This window comes from Strongylocentrotus purpuratus, unplaced genomic scaffold, assembly GCF_000002235.5.
Source record: "Strongylocentrotus purpuratus isolate Spur 01 unplaced genomic scaffold, Spur_5.0 spur5_scaffold_3, whole genome shotgun sequence".
NCBI classification, from domain to species: domain Eukaryota; kingdom Metazoa; phylum Echinodermata; class Echinoidea; order Camarodonta; family Strongylocentrotidae; genus Strongylocentrotus; species Strongylocentrotus purpuratus.
Genome location: NW_022145609.1, coordinates 11,027,860 through 11,047,641, shown reverse-complemented (window position 1 = coordinate 11,047,641; position 19,782 = coordinate 11,027,860). Strand labels below are relative to the sequence as shown.

General features: G+C 39.3%; 1 protein-coding gene across 2 annotated transcripts in view; it reads left to right on the top strand.

The window, feature by feature from the left end:
- The window catches only part of LOC583660, a 38,308-nt gene that overhangs the window by 2,934 nt on the left and 15,592 nt on the right, over nt 1-19,782 (top strand). For both annotated transcript variants that reach the window (XM_030995978.1, XM_030995977.1), the window contains exons 4-18: nt 137-292; nt 807-894; nt 2,113-2,380; nt 4,001-4,160; nt 4,641-4,825; nt 5,550-5,715; nt 6,175-6,306; nt 13,085-13,282; nt 14,671-14,888; nt 15,491-15,582; nt 15,801-16,039; nt 16,574-16,694; nt 17,166-17,421; nt 18,398-18,635; nt 19,428-19,490. In XM_030995978.1, the coding sequence (XP_030851838.1) occupies nt 137-292; nt 807-894; nt 2,113-2,380; nt 4,001-4,160; nt 4,641-4,825; nt 5,550-5,715; nt 6,175-6,306; nt 13,085-13,282; nt 14,671-14,888; nt 15,491-15,582; nt 15,801-16,039; nt 16,574-16,694; nt 17,166-17,421; nt 18,398-18,635; nt 19,428-19,490 (2,580 nt within the window). The remainder of the gene's footprint in view (nt 1-136; nt 293-806; nt 895-2,112; nt 2,381-4,000; nt 4,161-4,640; nt 4,826-5,549; nt 5,716-6,174; nt 6,307-13,084; nt 13,283-14,670; nt 14,889-15,490; nt 15,583-15,800; nt 16,040-16,573; nt 16,695-17,165; nt 17,422-18,397; nt 18,636-19,427; nt 19,491-19,782) is intronic.

Genomic DNA, 19,782 nt, shown 5'->3' with positions numbered 1-19,782 from the left:
TATGCATGATTTTTTTAATGTATCCATTTTTATTTCATGATTTAGATCAAAACCATGTTCCCTCAGCAAGATTCTAGACCTCAGTGAACATAAAGCATGAGTGTTTTAAACCTATCAATTTTATTTCATGGTTTAGATTGAAATGATGTTCCCTCAAAGTGGTGAGTCCCTGACTTCGGTGAACATCAAACGATCCATCATATCCCTCTTCATTCTGGATCTAAAAGGCGAGTCTGATCCAGACGCTACCTTGCAGGAACAAGGACAGAAGACACTCTACACTGTGATGGAGGTTTCAAATCATTTTGTGTTGTTTGTTATGAAAAATATCATATGGGGGTTTATATATGAAGCATCATTATTCTTTTTTATTTATTTCACTGTCGGCAAGTTAACCATGAGATGGGGCTTTGCAATAAACAGTAGCCTAGTGCAGAAAGTTCTTCATTTTAGTATCGCTTTAATTTCTCTACCAGAGATTAAATGCACGGGAGTGATAAATGATATTTCTCCCAAAGGATTTGAAAGTGCATGTTAAGAATGCAACATGATATGTAAACGATATTTTAAAAAGCTATGTAGGAATTTTTTTTTTAATGAATAAAATTGTTTTTCCTCTTTTGAGTTAAGTTCATAATTTTTTAACTGTCTCATGCTTTTTAAATGCTGTTTGCAATGACTGATATGTGCAGTTGGTTTCTCCTGGTATGTGCCTCTATTTCTTTTCTATTTCTATATCATTGGGCTTTCCTTTGGAGTTATTTGATGGTATTTGGCATTTTTTCATTTATTTCTTTTCTTTCAAGGCTGGAGTAGCTGGTGAATGTGAGACAGTGTACAATGTGAAGCCTTTTAACTTAGAGGGCAGGCTGTTGACCAATGATGTTTTTCAGAGTAAGTGACACTACTAAACTCATTATCAGTGACAGAGGGGGAGGGAGGGAGGGAGGGAGGGAAGGAGGGAGGGAGGGAGGGAAGGAGGGAGGGGGAGGGAGGGAGGGAGGGAGGGAGGAAGGAAGGAAGAAATGAAGGAAGGAAGGAAGGAAGGAGGGAGGGAGGGAGGGAGGGAGGGAGGGAGGGAGGAGGGAGGGAGGGAGGGAGGGAGGGAGGGAGGGAGGGAGGGAGGAGGGAGGGAGGAGGGAGGGAGGGAGGGGAGGAAGGAAGGAAGGAAGGAAGGAAGGAAGGAAGGAAGGAAGGAGGGAGAAGGGAGGGAGGGAGGGAGGGAGGGAGGGAGGGAGGGAAAGAAAGAAGGAAAGAGAGAGAGAGAGAGAGAAGAGAGATAGAAGGAGATGTAGAGGAAATGAGAGAGACAGGGGAAGGATATGTATCAATTCATGCATATCAAAAATAACTTATTTGGACCACTTGCCAAGATTTTAAACATTTCCTTGCCCGCAAGAGTTTCTAGTTTTGCCATAACTGAAGCATATAAGTCAATGGTCATAGCAAGAGATTTTTAGCGTTTTTGGATTAAGAACGGACAATAGATCGAAAGTGATACAAACATGTAACTCATTTCATGTATTGTCCTTTTCAATTGTCCCTATACCACCATTAGACAGTAGAGGGTGACTATATACCTCCCACACTACACAGGTCAGCACATGCAGAGATATGATACAGGGGAAGACGATGAGATCCTTCCAGCTTCCATGACATAGAGGATGTCCGGCAGTGTCTTCAAATTCCTGATTTTACCAAAAAATTGTTCACGTTTCATCTAGGCACCATCTTGATCCAATGCCTAATATTATACTGGCTCCAAAACTATGATTTCTAGTTCTTGGCCCATTGTATTTATATGGGACACATATACCTACGGCCATGCAGTGCAGCCCTCTATGGCTAAATACCATAGTGGCGATAGCAAAAAATCAGAACCCCGTACCTTGTGATCTACTGTCTGGTGACTTATCTACTGGACCACTAGATGACATATTATCATGATTTAATTTGTTAGATAGAGGTGCGAATGATCCAGTATAATTCTTGAAACTCCCTAACTTGACAATTAACATGGAAGAAAAAGCACAAAGTTTATAATTTGTATGTATCTTAAATAAACATGATTTTCTTACCTTGTGGTGTATAATTTCCTGGATTTCTATGCAGGTCCTCAATTCAGACTCAATGTTACCAAGACTTTCAACTTCAACAAGTGCAGTAATCCACCAAGACAGCAGAATGCATTCCTGCTGAGCGGTTTTCCGTCAGATCCAAGCCTGGATGTGTCACAGAACCTAGTGCACTCTACCAGAGAGGTATCCTACTCCATTAGAGGTGACCAGAAGAGTTTCTTGATAGACTCTGTCACAGGCGAAGAGATTCATGCTTTTAATCCTCTCAATATGGATGGACCAAGCTTCACCACCTTCGTGAGGTCAGGCAATATTCCGTCATTGTATTTGTTTGTTTGTTTGTTCGTTTGTTGTTATAGAGTGTCTAGAAGACTTGGCAGAGTTGTGTGGCTTTCATTAAACCAAGGAAGCTTTAATAGTAAAAAGTTGTGGCAGAAACATACGCGTCCTGAACGTAAAAGACGTAGTGGATGGTGATATTGATGAATTGAAAGTTCCTATTTGACATATCTGAATGAGAGTTTAGGTAATATTTATATCTGAATGAGAGTTTAGGTAATATTTATATCTGAATGACAGTTTAGGTAATATTTATATCTGAATGAGAGTTTAGGTAATATTTATATCTGAATGAGAGTTTAGGTAATATTTATATCTGAATGAGAGTTTAGGTAATATTTATATCTGAATGAGAGTTTAGGTAATATTTATATCTGAATGAGAGTTTAGGTAATATTTATATCTGAATGAGAGTTTAGGTAATATTTATATCTGAATGACAGTTTAGGTAATATTTATATCTGAATGACAGTTTAGGTAATATTTATATCTGAATGACAGTTTAGGTAATATTTATATCTGAATGGAAGTTTAGGTAATATTTATATCTGAATGACAGTTTAGGTAATATTTATATCTGAATGAGAGTTTAGGTAATATTTATATCTGAATGACAGTTTAGGTAATATTTATATCTGAATGACAGTTTAGGTAATATTTTAGCCTAATCAAGGTAGTATACATGTATGTATTTATGTACATTTATGTATGTAAATTTTGCGTTTTCCTAACGGTTTTCATACCACTACAGTCTATTGGGGAAAATGAGTATGGTAAAACCGGTCACTCAAAGATTTTTACTTTTTTGAGGGACGTCATGATCATTTTGAAGCGCGATTTTTTTAGGGCTTCATTATTACACCATATCACAAACATTGATAACACGTAGGGCCATGCATCTCAGATTTAACATTGTTAGACGATGCCTTTAAACTGAGTGGTAGAATAATGATTTTCAAAAATTAAGCATTTTACTTTAACAGCCTCTTCTATTTGTACCACTTCATTTCACTGAGCTACGTATCTTTGATAGGCCCTTAGATATTGTTAGGAAGAGGCAGTTCTGTTAACACTTCCATTGCTTACTTCACCTTTCTGCACAGTTGCTTGTTTGCCCCACATTTAATTTGCACAAAACAAAAGGCACCAACTGATGGAGGGATATTGCTTTGTGCAACACAATGGCTTTGTAAAAATTACCCATTTCTGGTCTTTATGAGCTCAATGATAACCCTTTTAGCACCGGTTTAGATCATTAAATCTTGCATGGGAAACAGATAAATTATCTTTAAGCCTTTCATATATCTACTCCATGGTAAATACTTGTATTACTCTAAAAAAAATGAACAATCATGTTTTCATATCTGGTCAACGTAAATGTACTTTAAAAAACAAAATTTGATGGAGATATTTTTTCATGAGAAAATGTGTATAATTATTTCAAGAAGTGAAAAACATAAATATATATATACATGTACATAATATAAGAAAATATAAGAAAATTTCGCTCTCTAGATATATTCTTTTATATACAATCATTTTTTTAATTCTTATTTTATGACCATATTAACTCTATTCTTTAGGCAAGAATTGATGCGCACCCGATCCAGGATAGTTATGAATGTGGATACGACTCGACCTTTGGGATCCTCACAGCGGTACTGGACTAACCTGTCCTTTGAGTTTCCGTTAAATGAAAGGTCAGAGGTCACGGAGGAGGAGTCCAGCATACTCTCCAATTTGGTAAAGTCTAAAAGCTCATTCTACTTTTAAACCTAAACTTTTGCGACATGAAATTTTCATGATTTGTGATATAGAGCTATTTTCACGGAAGGAAATTTTGTTTGCAAATTAAAAAAACTGTTGTGTAATAAAGTGTAGTCTCAATTGCAATACAATGACTTTGTAACATGAAGCTTTCAAAAATCTGCACCACTTGCGAACTTAAACTTGAAAATTAAGTGATCATGATTTTAAGTACTTCAATTGCGCACCGAGGCTTGTCCTTTTCTTGAGTAAAGATAGTTAAAACATCACAGAAAATCTTCGCTGGGAAGATGACTGAATGTTATAATCATTTGGGAATCGCAGACCAAAAGCACTGTATGGTATCCGCGCTAGGGTATCCGCGCTAGTAGTTGCGGTAGGGTCAATTACAGGCTGTTTTCAGTGAATTTCAAAACAAAAACTGTGCTGACATTGAAGCATTTCACTTTGATTTAGGTTGCCGCTCTGGTCGAGGAGATTGCAAACAGCCTTGAAATGGAGCATATATCCAACAACATTCCTGGAAAGTTTGCTGAGCTCACAGAAACCTTACGCATGTCCCCCCCTTTAGAAGTCTTATCAGTTTATGACAACCATGCACAGAGGATGGAGGGAGAGACACAAGAACATGAGAGAAAGAGGTACCCTTAATTTTCCCATGAACTAGTAATATTTAATTTAAAGTATATCAAGGGATATGACATTTTTGTATTCCCTTGATATATTCACATCTACTTTAGATTTACAGTAGGCTCAGTGGTTAGAGCGCCCGCCTCATGAACGAGAGGTCATGTGTTCGAACCCCGGCCGAGTCATACCAAAGACTTATAACAATGGGACCTTCTGCCTTCTAGCTAGGCGCTTAGCATACTAGATTGGAGGAGGGTAGTAAGAACATATTATGTTATGCAGGGCCTGCTGGAAGAGCAGTTTCATAACTGAAGTGGCTACCTTGGGTAAATAAAGCATTATTATTATTATTATTATTATGATTACAGTTGCACCATGTTAGAGAGATTTGTTAACAGGTGTTTTTCAACTCACTCTTAGATTTTAATCAAATGATTGGTCGAACGCAGTCACATGTGACTCATTTACAGAGACTATCACATGATTTTTCATAAAAAAACATGCAGTATTTTCCAGTGCTCTAAGCCAGCAAATAGTTGTTGTGAGATAATACACACGTAGTCCTGAATGCTATACTCTGTGTGCGCTAAAGTAAACTTACTAGACTTTGGATTTATTTTCCATCATAATGACATGAATCAATCTTAAAATGACTCATTATGACCTGAAATATCAGGGATCTAGGAGAGTTGATCAGTAAAATGACCTTTGATACAAACTGACCCTCATCAACAGGAAAGTTCTGGAGGATGTCTTGCCACTACTAGGAACTGACCAGTCAGTAGCCATCATCAAGAATAAATTGATTAATGAGGATATTACTGGTGAGAGAGCATCTCAGATTGTAAGCATGCTGGCATTCCATACCACCTTCCAACGTTCCTTCTTGGATAGCGTTCAGGTGAGCTTGAAATGTTTTATTTGCAACTTTATCTTTCCGAAATAACAGTTCCAACAGACGTTTCCCTCTTACGTTAAGTGTAGATTTTCCATGGAATAATATTGTGAAAAAGGGGTCATGCAAGCCTCTGCTTTTTACGAGTTTCAAGTTTCAAGTTTTTATTGTTCCACATTTTACAGAAAATATAGACATGCATGTAAAATAAGAAATGATACATTACATGTAGTATAAATGAGCACGTCTCAATGATTCTCAATTCATATAATAGATTAAGCAGAATGCGAGGAACCTATTAAAAAGCAGTGCTTGTATATTATAGGTACCTGGAAAAATAAGTATTGAAGAAGAAAAAAACTGTAGCAGTAGAGAAGGACGTAATTTAGAGAGAGGAAAATTTAAAACACAAATGGAATAAGGAAATTTGTATACAAAATAATGCATTGTTTGTCTATTGTGTAGGATCTGTGCGAGAGCACCAGTATGCCAGAGTGCTGGCTGGCCTACGGTTCCCTGCTCAACAAGGCCTGTGGAGAAGGGATTAACAGACAAGTCTGGACATGTGAAGATAGTATGCTTATCAGCTATGCAAAGGTAAACATAGATGTGCACATGATGGTGATGATAATGATGATAATGGTGATGATAGTGATGATAATGATTATAATGGTGATGGTGATGATAATGATGATAATGGTGATGATAGTGATGATATAATGGTGTTGATGATAATGATGATGATGGTTATGGTGATGATATTGTAACGAAACCGGTTCCTGTCGATGTTCTTCCCAGCAGCTTCTCTTGTCAGGATGCCTTCTGCTGGTAGGTTTTCCTGGTCCGGTACCAATTTTACCGTGGATCCGTTTGGCAGAAATATACTGCCCCGTTGACGTTGACACCAGTCTGATATATTGCTCCGCACCACCTCTCGACCACCGTCTTCTACCAACCGTTGTACCGTCGTATACCACAAGCCAACTAGGCCAGTCCGCTTCTGCACCTTTCAGACGTCTATACCAGTCTGCTTGTGCATGCAACTCCAATTGGCTGCACCAGTTTGCTTCATGCACCTTCCAGACGTCTATACCAGTCTGCTTGTGCATGCAACTCCAATTGGCCGCACCAGTTTGCCAAACAACCAGACCGTCTGACTTCGTACAGTCAGCTTACTCTCGACCATGCCACTGGCTCTGCTACACAGTAGTCCCTGGTATTGTCTAATACTAGAACGTAAAAGACCCAACTAACACAACCTAGATTCTTACCATGGTCGTCACCTAAAATCAGACTTCAACTTTAGGTTTCCCCATGGAAAGACATGCAAACGATCATCTCAATCATTTCGTTGCACGCAATACTTTATTGGGCAAATATCCAAACATAATCTGATTGCCTTACAATGTAAGTGTGCCCAGTGGGCGACGGCAATTATGTAGACTATGACAGGAAACTCACAGACACGTGAGACACTTGATTTATATACACATTTCTTATACATTTATTATTCTCGTTAGGTTTCCAATAATTACATAAACATTGATATAACTTCACTTTCCAATATCAGATTGAAACAAACCATATATCAAATGAAAGCACTAGTTTTAATCTATAAAACTAAACAGAAGAAAATAAGTAATTATTCATGGTAGAAAAGTAATTAGACTAAAACTGTCGAAAACATGCACGATCAAACATTCTTGAAATTGACACGTGACTATAGCATCGTTTATTTAACTTGAATTACGCCATCTACGCCGAAATAGCTATCTACGAAATGAAACCAATTTCGTGACACAACTCCCTTATTTTCCTTAGCTCGGTCCCCGAGCGAATTCTAACAACAATTTACAAACTGCATATAACACATTTACAGAAAATAACGTCCATTGGTATCTGTATCCTTCCCACCGGAACCAGCGGTTCTAAGTTAATGCAGTACTGACTGAATTCTTTAACGAGAACTATCAGTGTCAGTTTGAGTTTCAGCATTCTTACTAGCAATTTCAGTCCACTCACTAGCCCATGCAGTCTCCGACGCCATTTTCCTAGATGAATATCGCAAGTCAAGTGGTGAAGGGGACCTTTCGTCGTTATCCAACTCTTCTCCTGGTTCGGGCGTAGATTGTCGGCTATGTCGAGGGGAAGCTTCCGATCCATCATGCTGTGGAGACTCCGGGGTCTTTTGACATGACGATTTCGTCAGGTCTCTTTGGAGCGATTTGGATTTTCGTCGCGATGAGCGGTAACGACGTGGTGACCTCCCTCGAGGTTGGTCCAATCTTGGATCATCACGTGGTGGTGACCGCCAGTCCATTCTTACATGACGCCACGATGCATCAGCTTTTTCAGAGGTCCCTGTTATTGGCGTGGAAGTGGGTTTGCATCTTGGCGAAGAAACAGGTGTTAAGCTGTGTTTTCTCACGGGAACCACAGCTACATCGTGGGCTCCCTGATGCCGCTCCATCTCCGTCTTCCTACCCGTGCGATAATCGCATTGGTCGCAACGATACTTCAGGATATGCACTTCCCGCTTGTGTCTTTGCAAAGAGTCTTTCTTCTCATAACTTTTGGTACAAGAGTCACATTGAAAGAAGTGGGTAGTCGTACGTCGGGCATCAACGTCCTTGTCTCCCTGCTTGTCGGGTGGCAAGTTTCTGCTTGCACTGGTTTCAATGGGCATCGTCTGATTGCACATTTCTGTGCCCACTTCTTCCAGCGCTGACAATGAGGCAATGGCAGTGCCTGCCTTTGTGATCCCCTGTTTCCTTGTTGAATTGAACACCCTGAGAGGCAACACATCTTCACCTGCCTTTACGACAGATCTGGCAACGATGGGTCCCTTTTTCCATAACTCGGTTGGGTTCACAGGAGATTCTACCAGTCCTTCACACAGTGCTATCTTTTCACCTGTTACTCTGTCTGCTAGCACCATTTCGTGTCCTGTAGGAATTGAGTATTCCTCCCCCGCTACTATCCTTCTGCAGAATGATTCTCCTTCACTATCTAGGCATGGAACTATGCCCCATTCGGTCCTCAATTCCATCTTCTGGCAGTCAAGTACGGCATTAATTTGGACTAGGAAATCTAGCCCAAGAATGCCTTCGTTCTTGAGGCTGGCCACAGTAACCATTGTAGTGACAAGTGAATCTCCGATCTGCACTTCCAGCCTTGATTTACCTCTGGTCCTCAACGGGGTCCCATCTGCTTGTAGTACCACACTGGTCACTGGTAATAACTCAGGTCTTCTATTATCCTCTATCCGGTCAAACACCTTATCTGAAATCAAAGTGTTGGTGGCTCCGGTGTCGATCAGTAATTTCAAGGACTGTCCATTGATTTTCCCTTCCAGGAAAAGTCCTTTCCTGTTAAGATCCTGAGACGAACCAACTCTGGTCTGCTCCTCTTCATCTGTCATCCCATTTGCAGTTGCCCACTGCAAGTTTGTATTTGCTTTCTCTGCTGCTGGTGGTGCTGTTCCTCCCCTAACTTTCCTTGGATAAGGACATTGGTTCCTCCAGTGTCCCAATTCATTACAGTTGAAACACCGGTTATCTTCCCGTTCCGAGACTTTAGTTGGCATGGTTTGTTCCGGTCTCCTATCTGGTACATCTGGTTTAATCGTATTCCTCCCATTTCTCATGTCTAAGGCATCTAATACCTTCTTTACTATCTCATCGATAGTAGGATTCCTTGGTTGCTGTTCTCGGATGGCTGAAACCTCACACTCTTCCAGTGCTCGACTGTACGCGGTTGAACGCTTCACTTCGTTTCTCTGATCCTTCATCCTCAGGAAGGCCTCTGTATTTAAAGCTGCTTCCACGGCATCATCAAGCGTGCGAGGTTGAGCACGGAACAATCCTTCTCTTATTTCTGGTGTTACTACGGCATCCAGAAAATGCCCACGGGCTAGTCGGTCTTGTCCTTTTTCATCGAACTCGGGGTAGGACAATGCACACAGCTCCCGTATCGTTTGTCCTAATTCCTGGAGACTTTCCTTTGGTTGCCGACGACGCTGTCTCAACTCTGCTAGGTATACCTCAGCTTTACTTCCAAGACCAAACCGGTTCATGAGTCTGTATACCAACTCGTCGTATGTCAGATCCACTCCAGGCTGTTGGGTTAACAACTTCACAGCAGATCCTCTCAAACTTGCAGCAAGAAACTGCACTGCTTCTACTTTGGTCCATCTGTTTACTCCAGCACATGCCTCAAAATGGTGCAAGTAATCCTCGACAGGACTGCGACCGTCAAATCTGTCTGGTACCATATGGGGTCGTCTGCCGATTAATGCATCATTTGCCCTCCCCACATCATGCATAGGTGGAGAGAAAAGCGGTGGTGTAATATGAACTCCAGTTCCTGCACTGGGCAGCCGTCTACTTTGTTCTCGGGGCGTTGAACTAAATCTAACCCGCTGTGTCGCTGGCATCTGTGAATCTGCAGTTGGCCCTGATGCAGTTTGTCCACCCAGAGTTGGGGGAAATGCTTCCTGGCGGCCTGGTTCTGGGTCTGCAACTGGTGCCTGACTCATCGAAGCACGTAGTTGCTCCATCATTTGATCTACTTCTGTCATACTCCTTTCTAAGTGCTTCATCATTTCTCCTGGCGTTGGTCGATTCTGCCTATTTCTTCCTTGTGCCATTGTCACTGGATCCCACTTCTGACACCACATGTAACGAAACCGGTTCCTGTCGATGTTCTTCCCAGCAGCTTCTCTTGTCAGGATGCCTTCTGCTGGTAGGTTTTCCTGGTCCGGTACCAATTTTACCGTGGATCCGTTTGGCAGAAATATACTGCCCCGTTGACGTTGACACCAGTCTGATATATTGCTCCGCACCACCTCTCGACCACCGTCTTCTACCAACCGTTGTACCGTCGTATACCACAAGCCAACTAGGCCAGTCCGCTTCTGCACCTTTCAGACGTCTATACCAGTCTGCTTGTGCATGCAACTCCAATTGGCTGCACCAGTTTGCTTCATGCACCTTCCAGACGTCTATACCAGTCTGCTTGTGCATGCAACTCCAATTGGCCGCACCAGTTTGCTTCATGCACCTCCAAACAACCAGACCGTCTGACTTCGTACAGTCAGCTTACTCTCGACCATGCCACTGGCTCTGCTACACAGTAGTCCCTGGTATTGTCTAATACCAGAACGTAAAAGACCCAACAAACACAACCTAGATTCTTACCATGGTCGTCACCTAAAATCAGACTTCAACTTTAGGTTTCCCCATGGAAAGACATGCAAATGATCATCTCAATCATTTCGTTGCACGCAATACTTTATTGGGCAAATATCCAAACATAATCTGATTGCCTTACAATGTAAGTGTGCCCAGTGGGCGACGGCAATTATGTAGACTATGACAGGAAACTCACAGACACGTGAGACACTTGATTTATATACACATTTCTTATACATTTATTATTCTCGTTAGGTTTCCAATAATTACATAAACATTGATATAACTTCACTTTCCAATATCAGATTGAAACAAACCATATATCAAATGAAAGCACTAGTTTTAATCTATAAAACTAAACAGAAGAAAATAAGTAATTATTCATGGTAGAAAAGTAATTAGACTAAAACTGTCGAAAACATGCACGATCAAACATTCTTGAAATTGACACGTGACTATAGCATCGTTTATTTAACTTGAATTACGCCATCTACGCCGAAATAGCTATCTACGAAATGAAACCAATTTCGTGACAATATTAATGATGGTGATGATGATAATGATTGCGATAATAGTGATGATATAATGGTGTTAATGATAATGATGATGATGGTTATGGTGATGATATTAATGATGATGATGATGATGATTATGATAATGGTTATGTAATTGATGACAATGATGATGATAATAGGGATAATGACAGTAATAACAGATACCATTAACTATTTCCTCCGGGTTAAAAGAGCTTTGGGATCTCTTCTATTGGACAGCATCAGAATTCCAGAATATAAAAAAAGGGACAGTTTTCAGGATGCTAAATAATTGTTTAAAATTCATGAATACATATATTTTCAATCATTGTTTGAATCGTTCCCTTTTAAAGTCATAGAGTTTGCTTTATTTGAATGTTGGGTTCATGGTACGTGCATAGATTTGCATGTAATATCTATATATGTTTTCGTACATGTATGTGTTATTGTTTAATTAAAAAAAAACTATTGTATTTTTATATTGTAATTTTAAGCAGGGGATGATCCCCGATAAACCTCTGTGGTTTTTGATCACCCCCTCTGCAGGTTCATCTTTTGTTGTAATACTTTTATATTTGATTGTAATTTACATTGTCTTTTATGAATCTGTGAAAATAAATGAAATTGAAATTGAAATTGAAGATGGACCTAAATACATATTTTAGGTACTTTTCCATGACTCATTTATAGACTTGAAAACAACTTGATACTTGGTACTTGGTTGGTTGGTCCTCCAAAATACTCGTCTGAGTTTTAACTGGAGGTGCGGATAGGGTGGATTAATTTGTAGATGGGGGGGGGGGGGGGGGGGGGTGACGTCGGGGCTATTTTGAATTTGACAGGGTCAGTGTGGGCGATAGTCTTCGGTTTAAGCTGGTTACAATCACGCACTGTTCTCACGAAGTACATGTAGGAGTGTCTGTTCTTGAGTGGGTTTGTGGAAATTGCCTGTTATGCCCTCCTCTATCTCTGATTGATGAGTGTAAGTTGACAAAGAAACAAAAAGTTTCTGGCAGATTAATTGATTTCTGCCAAGAATTCCACTGTTATATCCTCCCTACCATGCAAACAATTCCTAATTATTTATTGAAATATAAGAGAGAGAGAGAGAGAGAGAGAGAGAGAGCAAAGATTCTGAAGTCTGCAACTCGGTGATAATTTGATGATGAAGGGTTGTACATGTACAACACTTGCTCCTACAACAATTGCTCTGTGTCAATACCCTTCACTAGTGAACCGAAATCTTAACTTCAAATCTGGACCCAACAGTATACCTAACACTAAGTATGAACCTAACCTAAAACCTATTTGTAATCCTAAAGGCTTGTTCAGAAATGGCGCTGTAAACCGCTGCCAAAAAACAATTGCCATGTTTTTGTTATGTTTAAATTGAATGGCAACTGCGCGCAACAAAGGACTTGTGCGTATTCACTGGGCTCTTACAAGATACGGAAGTCTGAGGCATATTACACTGTACATCATCATAACTAAAAAATGCTGCAGTTTTGCTATGTCCGACACATCTGAACAGACTGAAAATCTAACTTTAATCCTAGCTATACCTTTAACGAAACAAAGCCTGGAGCAGTTGTCGCAGGAGCAAACTTGGGTTCACTGATCATGAAGTCTCCCAATTTTTTTCATTTTCAGCCTCTATACAATGGGACAAGTGCCATGCATCCTCTATCAACACGACGGACATTTCTCAAGGCTTTAGGCAATGCAGGTCTCAGCGGTCAAGCCCAGAACCTAAAGAACTTGATCAACGATCCAAACACTGCATGTGAGCTTAGATGTCAGGCTATTTACTCACTCAGGAAACTCACAGGAAGTAGCTCCAGGAAATATGTAAGACTTTCTTTTGTAAATTTTGAAGATTTAAAAAATTGAAGTTATTTTTAATCAATTTAGCTCCAAGAAATGTAACATAAACTTTATACTTGATTCTACTTGAGGTTAAAATAACTTGTGGTTTTTTGTTTCAAAGTCAAGATATAATTAGTAAATGTAGATTATACATTATGCATAATGTTTTGTTCAACTCAAAGTGTGGGGTTCAATGAATTTATTAGATACAGTGTGGTGAAGGGACTCGTAACACAGAATTATTTTACTACAAAAGCCTGTGAATAAAATGTTTTTGAATATGAATTTGTCATCATTTTCAAATGTGTGGTTTATCTGGATTGTAAATACAACATGAATAAATGGGGATGTACTGACGACACAGACACCAACTGCGAGTGTGGAACATCCGTGCAATCCATGTCACACCTATTAAGATGTCCACTCCTAATCGACCAATGCTGCCTGGAAGACCCGGTGGCAGCAAATGAGAAGGCTCTCCAGTGTGCCAAGGCCTGGCAGAGCATTTGAGGACACGAAAGAAGAATACAAGTGTATATATCCTTTTCTTGAACATGATATTATTTATTTTTGGTGCTTGATAAATCTTTATAGATATTTATCACAACTATGAAATTTTAGATGGTTACCATTTCATGTTTTTTCTTTTCTTTTTACTTTTTTTCAGTTATGAGTTATGAGTTTTTGATCGATCGGGTGGGTGGTACATGTACGACATTACTTATTATAGGCTCTGTATAAGCTTGGCTTGTTAGAACTCTTGTGAGTAATGTGCCGCGGGATTCCACATCCTTAAACTGCTGGCGAACAGAGCAACAAGACCAAGCTCTGTAATTATTAGGATCTCTGTCCAGTAGAGCCGTGTTTGTGCCATCGAACTGGATCAACCAAATCAATTGATTCATAATATATGTATATGCAATATTTTTTCCCGTAACATGAGAGTAATTTTAATAGTTTCATACTATTAATTAAATGTATTGTTAACTGTAACTGTATAATTGTTTTAAATGGGGGCACGCTACAAGAGTCCTATCTCGCACCCCGGGGCAACGTGTCTGACACGGCCGGTTGTAGCAACTACTCCGAAGATCAAGATTACAGTAATCTTGATCTAAGGAGACACGAACGAACGATCTTGATTATTTGTAGGGCAACGGTGTGGTTCAATTCTGTTTTTAATTGAAGTAAATTTATCGAATGTCAAACAAAGGAACAAGTGATTTATATTAATTAATATAAAGAGAGTGTATATGACATTTAGAAACATATTCCATCTAACATTAACCTTGATTTTTCACATTTGATTTCTTTGTTTATCAATAATAACACAATATAACGATTTTGTTTTTCTTACCCGTACTCACTAGATCATCCAACTGTCGCTGACAGTTTTCACCAACAAGGAGAACAATGCAGAGGTGCGTATCGCTGCCTTTGTCGTGCTTATGGATGCCAAACCCAGTGCCTCCATCATGAAGATTTTGATGAACAGCCTGGAGTCTGAGACTAGCGCTCAGGTGTCGAGCTTTGTCTCCTCTCATTTTGAAGCCCTGAGCCACCGCAGCATGCAGGTGCCAAGTAATGTGTAAGTCATATTAATAAGCATTTATAGTTTACTTTAAAACATTTTTTATCAGTAGCCACAAACCCAAAATGTACGTAGAGGTGACCATACAACCCAAAATGCAGATAGTGCATAAAAATATAAGTTACGTTTATTAAACAATGTTACTTTGGCGTGATTAATTTTTTGTGCTGAGCGACCCCAAGATATATTCGCTGGTTCTTAAATTCGCGTTGCACGCAATTCAGCCCGTTCAAATCGTGCATAAGCATAAATCATTTTCGCGAGTTCTAAAATTCATGCTTGCCGATCTTAGCGCGAAATTCGTGAGAATTAACGTACCAAAAATATTTCTACTTTTACAGCATACTATAAACAGTGTGGCACTACAAATTTCTGTTATACAATTCCTTCATTAAACATTAAACAATGAAATCATAGACATATATGTTTCTGGAGAGGAAAATTACATTTTGGTCTGTGAAATATATCAATTTCAAGAAAAGGAAAATTAATAACCTTTGTAGAAACTTATAAATTGACAATTTAATTCTGATGTACTTACAGATTCCTCCTGAAGAAAAGTAATAACAGAATATCCCATATTATTTTACTCTTTTTAGGTCAAGTGTGGCAAGATCATTACTGGAGATAACCCCTACAGCAGATTATGGATTCCAGTACTCTAAGAGCTACAAAATGGGCTTGGAATCAGGTAATTCAAAATTAAATATTTGTCAAAAGCAAAGGAGATTTACACTTCAAATTTTCCAATGTTAACAACTGTCAAACTTAATAAAGAAAAGGATTTTCTAAGTAATTATATCAAACCCAACTAAACCAGTAGTACAAGAGCCATGCATTTCAGTTCGTTTTTATGCGTTATAGGCCTGTGTTGCTGAAGGTTTCCTTTCTACTTATTTTTTATCTTAGTTGAAGACCGACTGGGAGTCTTTGCCAACTTGAAGTACATCATGGAGCAGGACTCTCCCTATACATCTGGGTTAGCGGCCAAGCTGAACACTCATCTGATGGGCTTCAGTCTGAACCCTCTAGAGGTTGGCTTCAAGGTTGAGGGGTTGAGAAAACTGATGTTGGAGAGGTTTATGAGTAACAGTGAAAGTGGAGATGGAGATAATCGGGACCGTCTCCTGGATGAAATAGACAGACAGGTGATTGATTATGTAGTAGTAGTAGTAGTAGTAGTATCAGTAGTAGTAGTAGTAGTAGTAGTAGTAGTAGTAGTAGTAGTAGTAGTAGTAGAAGTAGAAGTAGTAGTATCAGTAAAAGTAGCAGTTAGTAGAAGTATAATGAAGAGTACTTGAGTAGAAAGAATAGTTCTAATACAAGTATTTGTAGCTCCATAAAAATGTAGAGCCCTTATGGATTGAGAATGTTTATTAAAGTAATAGATGCAGTGGTCATAAAAAACAACAGCAACACAGTAGTAGTAGACATAAGTTAAATATTGACAGTAAACTTTCATGTAAAAACATAATACATTTGAACACATTTAAAAGAGCACTAACATATTGTAAAGATGGAAGGGGATCGTTTTGCAGACTTCTACACAGCTTTGTATTGGCCGTAGAAGACCAAGACCATGAAATGAAATACAATATTCAAGTTATACATGTACATGTAGCTTGTAAATGATTAATTTAACATGAAATATTTTAAATCAAATCAACTTGTTTTTCCCACAGCTTGACATCATATTACGTGAAGACTCAGACCCTATGGCAAGCCTGTACATGAAAGCGTTTGGTAGAGAGATCAGAGGAATGGCCATTGGCAAAAGCTCTATCCTTTCATTTATGAACCTAGGTAAATAATATACCCTTTCAATGCCAATTTTTAAAAAATAAATCTGTCCACATTGAAAACCGTATGGTATCAGTCATGAAGTTAGATATCTAGGAACACAAAATAATCAGGATAAAATCTTAGCACATTGGATTTTATTTGTGAACTTGATGCCCGTGAAGGGATGAAAGCACGACGCCGTGTCGCAGTTGAGTAATATGTCCATCATTTTCTTATGCGGTCTCATTCGCTTGCTGTCCTCTTCCCTCTCTCCCTTCTTCCCTCCAATTTGCCCTTTGTTTTATACTACTTTACTCTAGCATTCTCCTTTTGCCTTCTTTTTCTCTCCCTCTCTCTCATACATATATGTTTATCATTATTACTCTGTTTCTTTCTCTGCTTGTCTATCTGTACCCCCCCCCCCATTCTCTTCCCCCATCTTGTTATGCTCTTTCTCACTCTCTCTTTCTCTTATTCCAAAAAATTGAACAGAGAGCTCTAGATTGAGCACCCTTGAAGAACTCTTCACCCATCCCCGCATCTCTTACCAGAAGGCCACGACCCTGAGTGAGGGATACCTGCGTATCCCGACCTCCATGGGTATCCCCCTGACCCTGAAGCTCTCCAGCTCAGCCGTCGCAGCCGTTGAGGGGTCCGGAACCATCACCCTCGATCCTCCTCTTGAAGACATTGTCGCCAACATGCGTTTGCCAAATGCAGTCAGTGTTGAAGGCTTTTTCAATCCACGGTAAGTCACAAGTCTTATGCCTCAGTCACACCTTTGCTTATTTGGCTTGCGTATTGCTGCGTATTTATGGCAAGCCGTTTTAACATTTATTCCTATTTTTTATGTCAAAAAATGATTTTCTGTTAAAAAAAAAAAAAATGTGCAGCAATACGCAAGCCAAATACGCAAAGGTGTTACTGATGCATTACACAACCTTACTGGTTCGTTGTTGAGACTAAGCATTCTGCCAATGTAGCAAGCATCTTATATAGATTGTGATTCTATTTTGCCAATCAGTTGAAAAAATATGACTTTTGACCTAGGAAACAATAATGCACTGTTCTTTTTCGCTTTTATTTTGTATCTGAAAGTGCCCTATTCCATATTAACTTCATAATGAATACAGCTTGATAGGATTCACTTATACATATTTCTTATTAGCTATGCATACACCTACAGTTTAAAACTAAAATATTAATGCCCCTTGTAAATTTTTTTGTTTGTTTTGTAACTCGAGAATGAAAGGTGGACTGGTTCAGGTCCTTTAATACTTTTCGATGTAAGCTTTAGTATGTCACAACCTTAAGAAATTGGACAAATACATTTTTCCCATAATTTAAAAATGATTACACAACTTAGTAAGGGTATGAATAGTTTAGTTGTTAACCGTTTATATGACACCGCCCATCCTTAATTTAGCCCACATGACTTGTCCTCCACCCTATGAAATGTCAGGTATTTCATAATAATAATAATAGTGGGTTCTTTGATAGCGCTCATGTCTGTCCGACTTGACACTCTCCCGCTCCCGATTATTACCCTGGCTTTAGCACGGCTGCCATTACGGCGCTCTAGCGTGGCATTTCAAGGAATTAATTCCTGCCAGGTACCCAGTTACATCACCTGGGTTGAGTGTGGCAAATGTAGATTAATGTCTTGACCATTTTCATTCCATGATCGTCTAAAACTCACTCATTGTATGCCACTGCCTTTATAGCCTTGCTGTGGAGATGGTAGGAGACATGGGGGTCAGCATCGGTGGATCTATCAAGATCGGAACAGCTCTCAGGGTATCCCTCAACTCCTCTCTGGTCCTCAATGGGTCTGTCATGGTTGACCTCCAGCGCCAGGACTATTCGGCCAACTTGACCACTCCACAGGAGAACCAGCAGCTCTTCTCAATCAAGACCAAACCCTTCACATACTTTGATGTGACGAGCTCTATCTTTGAAGAGGTGAGTAATTGTCCTGGAGATTCGGAATAATGAAGAAGATATTACGGGTAATTTGATGATGATTTTATTTTACCTGAGTGGTAAGAAAGCAAGTACATACATATGCTTGTTGATAGGCAAGCTTACTAGGATTTATTGCTTTCCTATCCGAGATGCACATTGGATTCTATGGCACCTGCTCCTGGAATAATTGCGCTGCACCAATTTCCTACACTAAACAAATTCTTAACTTAACCCCTGAACCCTAACTTAGACCTATACCCATAAACCTAACATAAAACCCAATTGTACCCCTAACCCTAACCATATACCTTTGATAAGATAGAGCCCAGTGTAGTTGTCACAGGAGCAAATGACGGGTCACTGCCAATAGGGTTTGGTTGTGACCTCCCGCTGCACCTCCACTGAGCCATGGCTTGTCTTCTTGTCGGTGGTGATGATATTTGGGAATAATGATGTATGAGTGGTAGCTGACGGAGATGGATTTCATGTAGATGATGATGGTCGTAATTGCAAAACTTTGAAGAATTAGATGATGATGGATGGTATCTATCGTAGATGCAGTGTTGATGATAGACATACCAATACTCAGATATGGTCTTGGCTCATGAAAATGTGTCAATGATTATGATTAGGATTACAACAGTGTATGCGGCATATAAAGTGATGACAAATGAGAAAGTTGGTGTAAACCATGGATTGTCATATTATTGTTTATTGTGCTTGAAACGTTGCCATGGCAATAAAACATTAGTTTTCATATGACTGTGTATGTTCTTATTTTATTTACAGGCTGGACAATCCCAATTGAGTACTCAAGAAATATCAAGTGTGGAGAAACTAAGACCATCTAAGGTAATGTGTTGAACATGATATTTTTAGGTTATTTGAAGAATTGAATAAATATGTTTCTGTAATCATTTTATTTCATGATAAGTTAATAGCAGTGATGTTTTATTGTGATGTAAAATAGGCTTGGTTAATTTCATTGAGAAACAATCCTCAAAATGGCCAGCAAAAAAACAAATAATGTTGGAGATCAGTCTAGAGTGTGAAAGCTTACAGTATACAAAGCACCATTGCAGAAGGAAAAAGCAAACTTGTACAATTATTATCACACCTGGCTTGATACAGACGGCTTGGCATT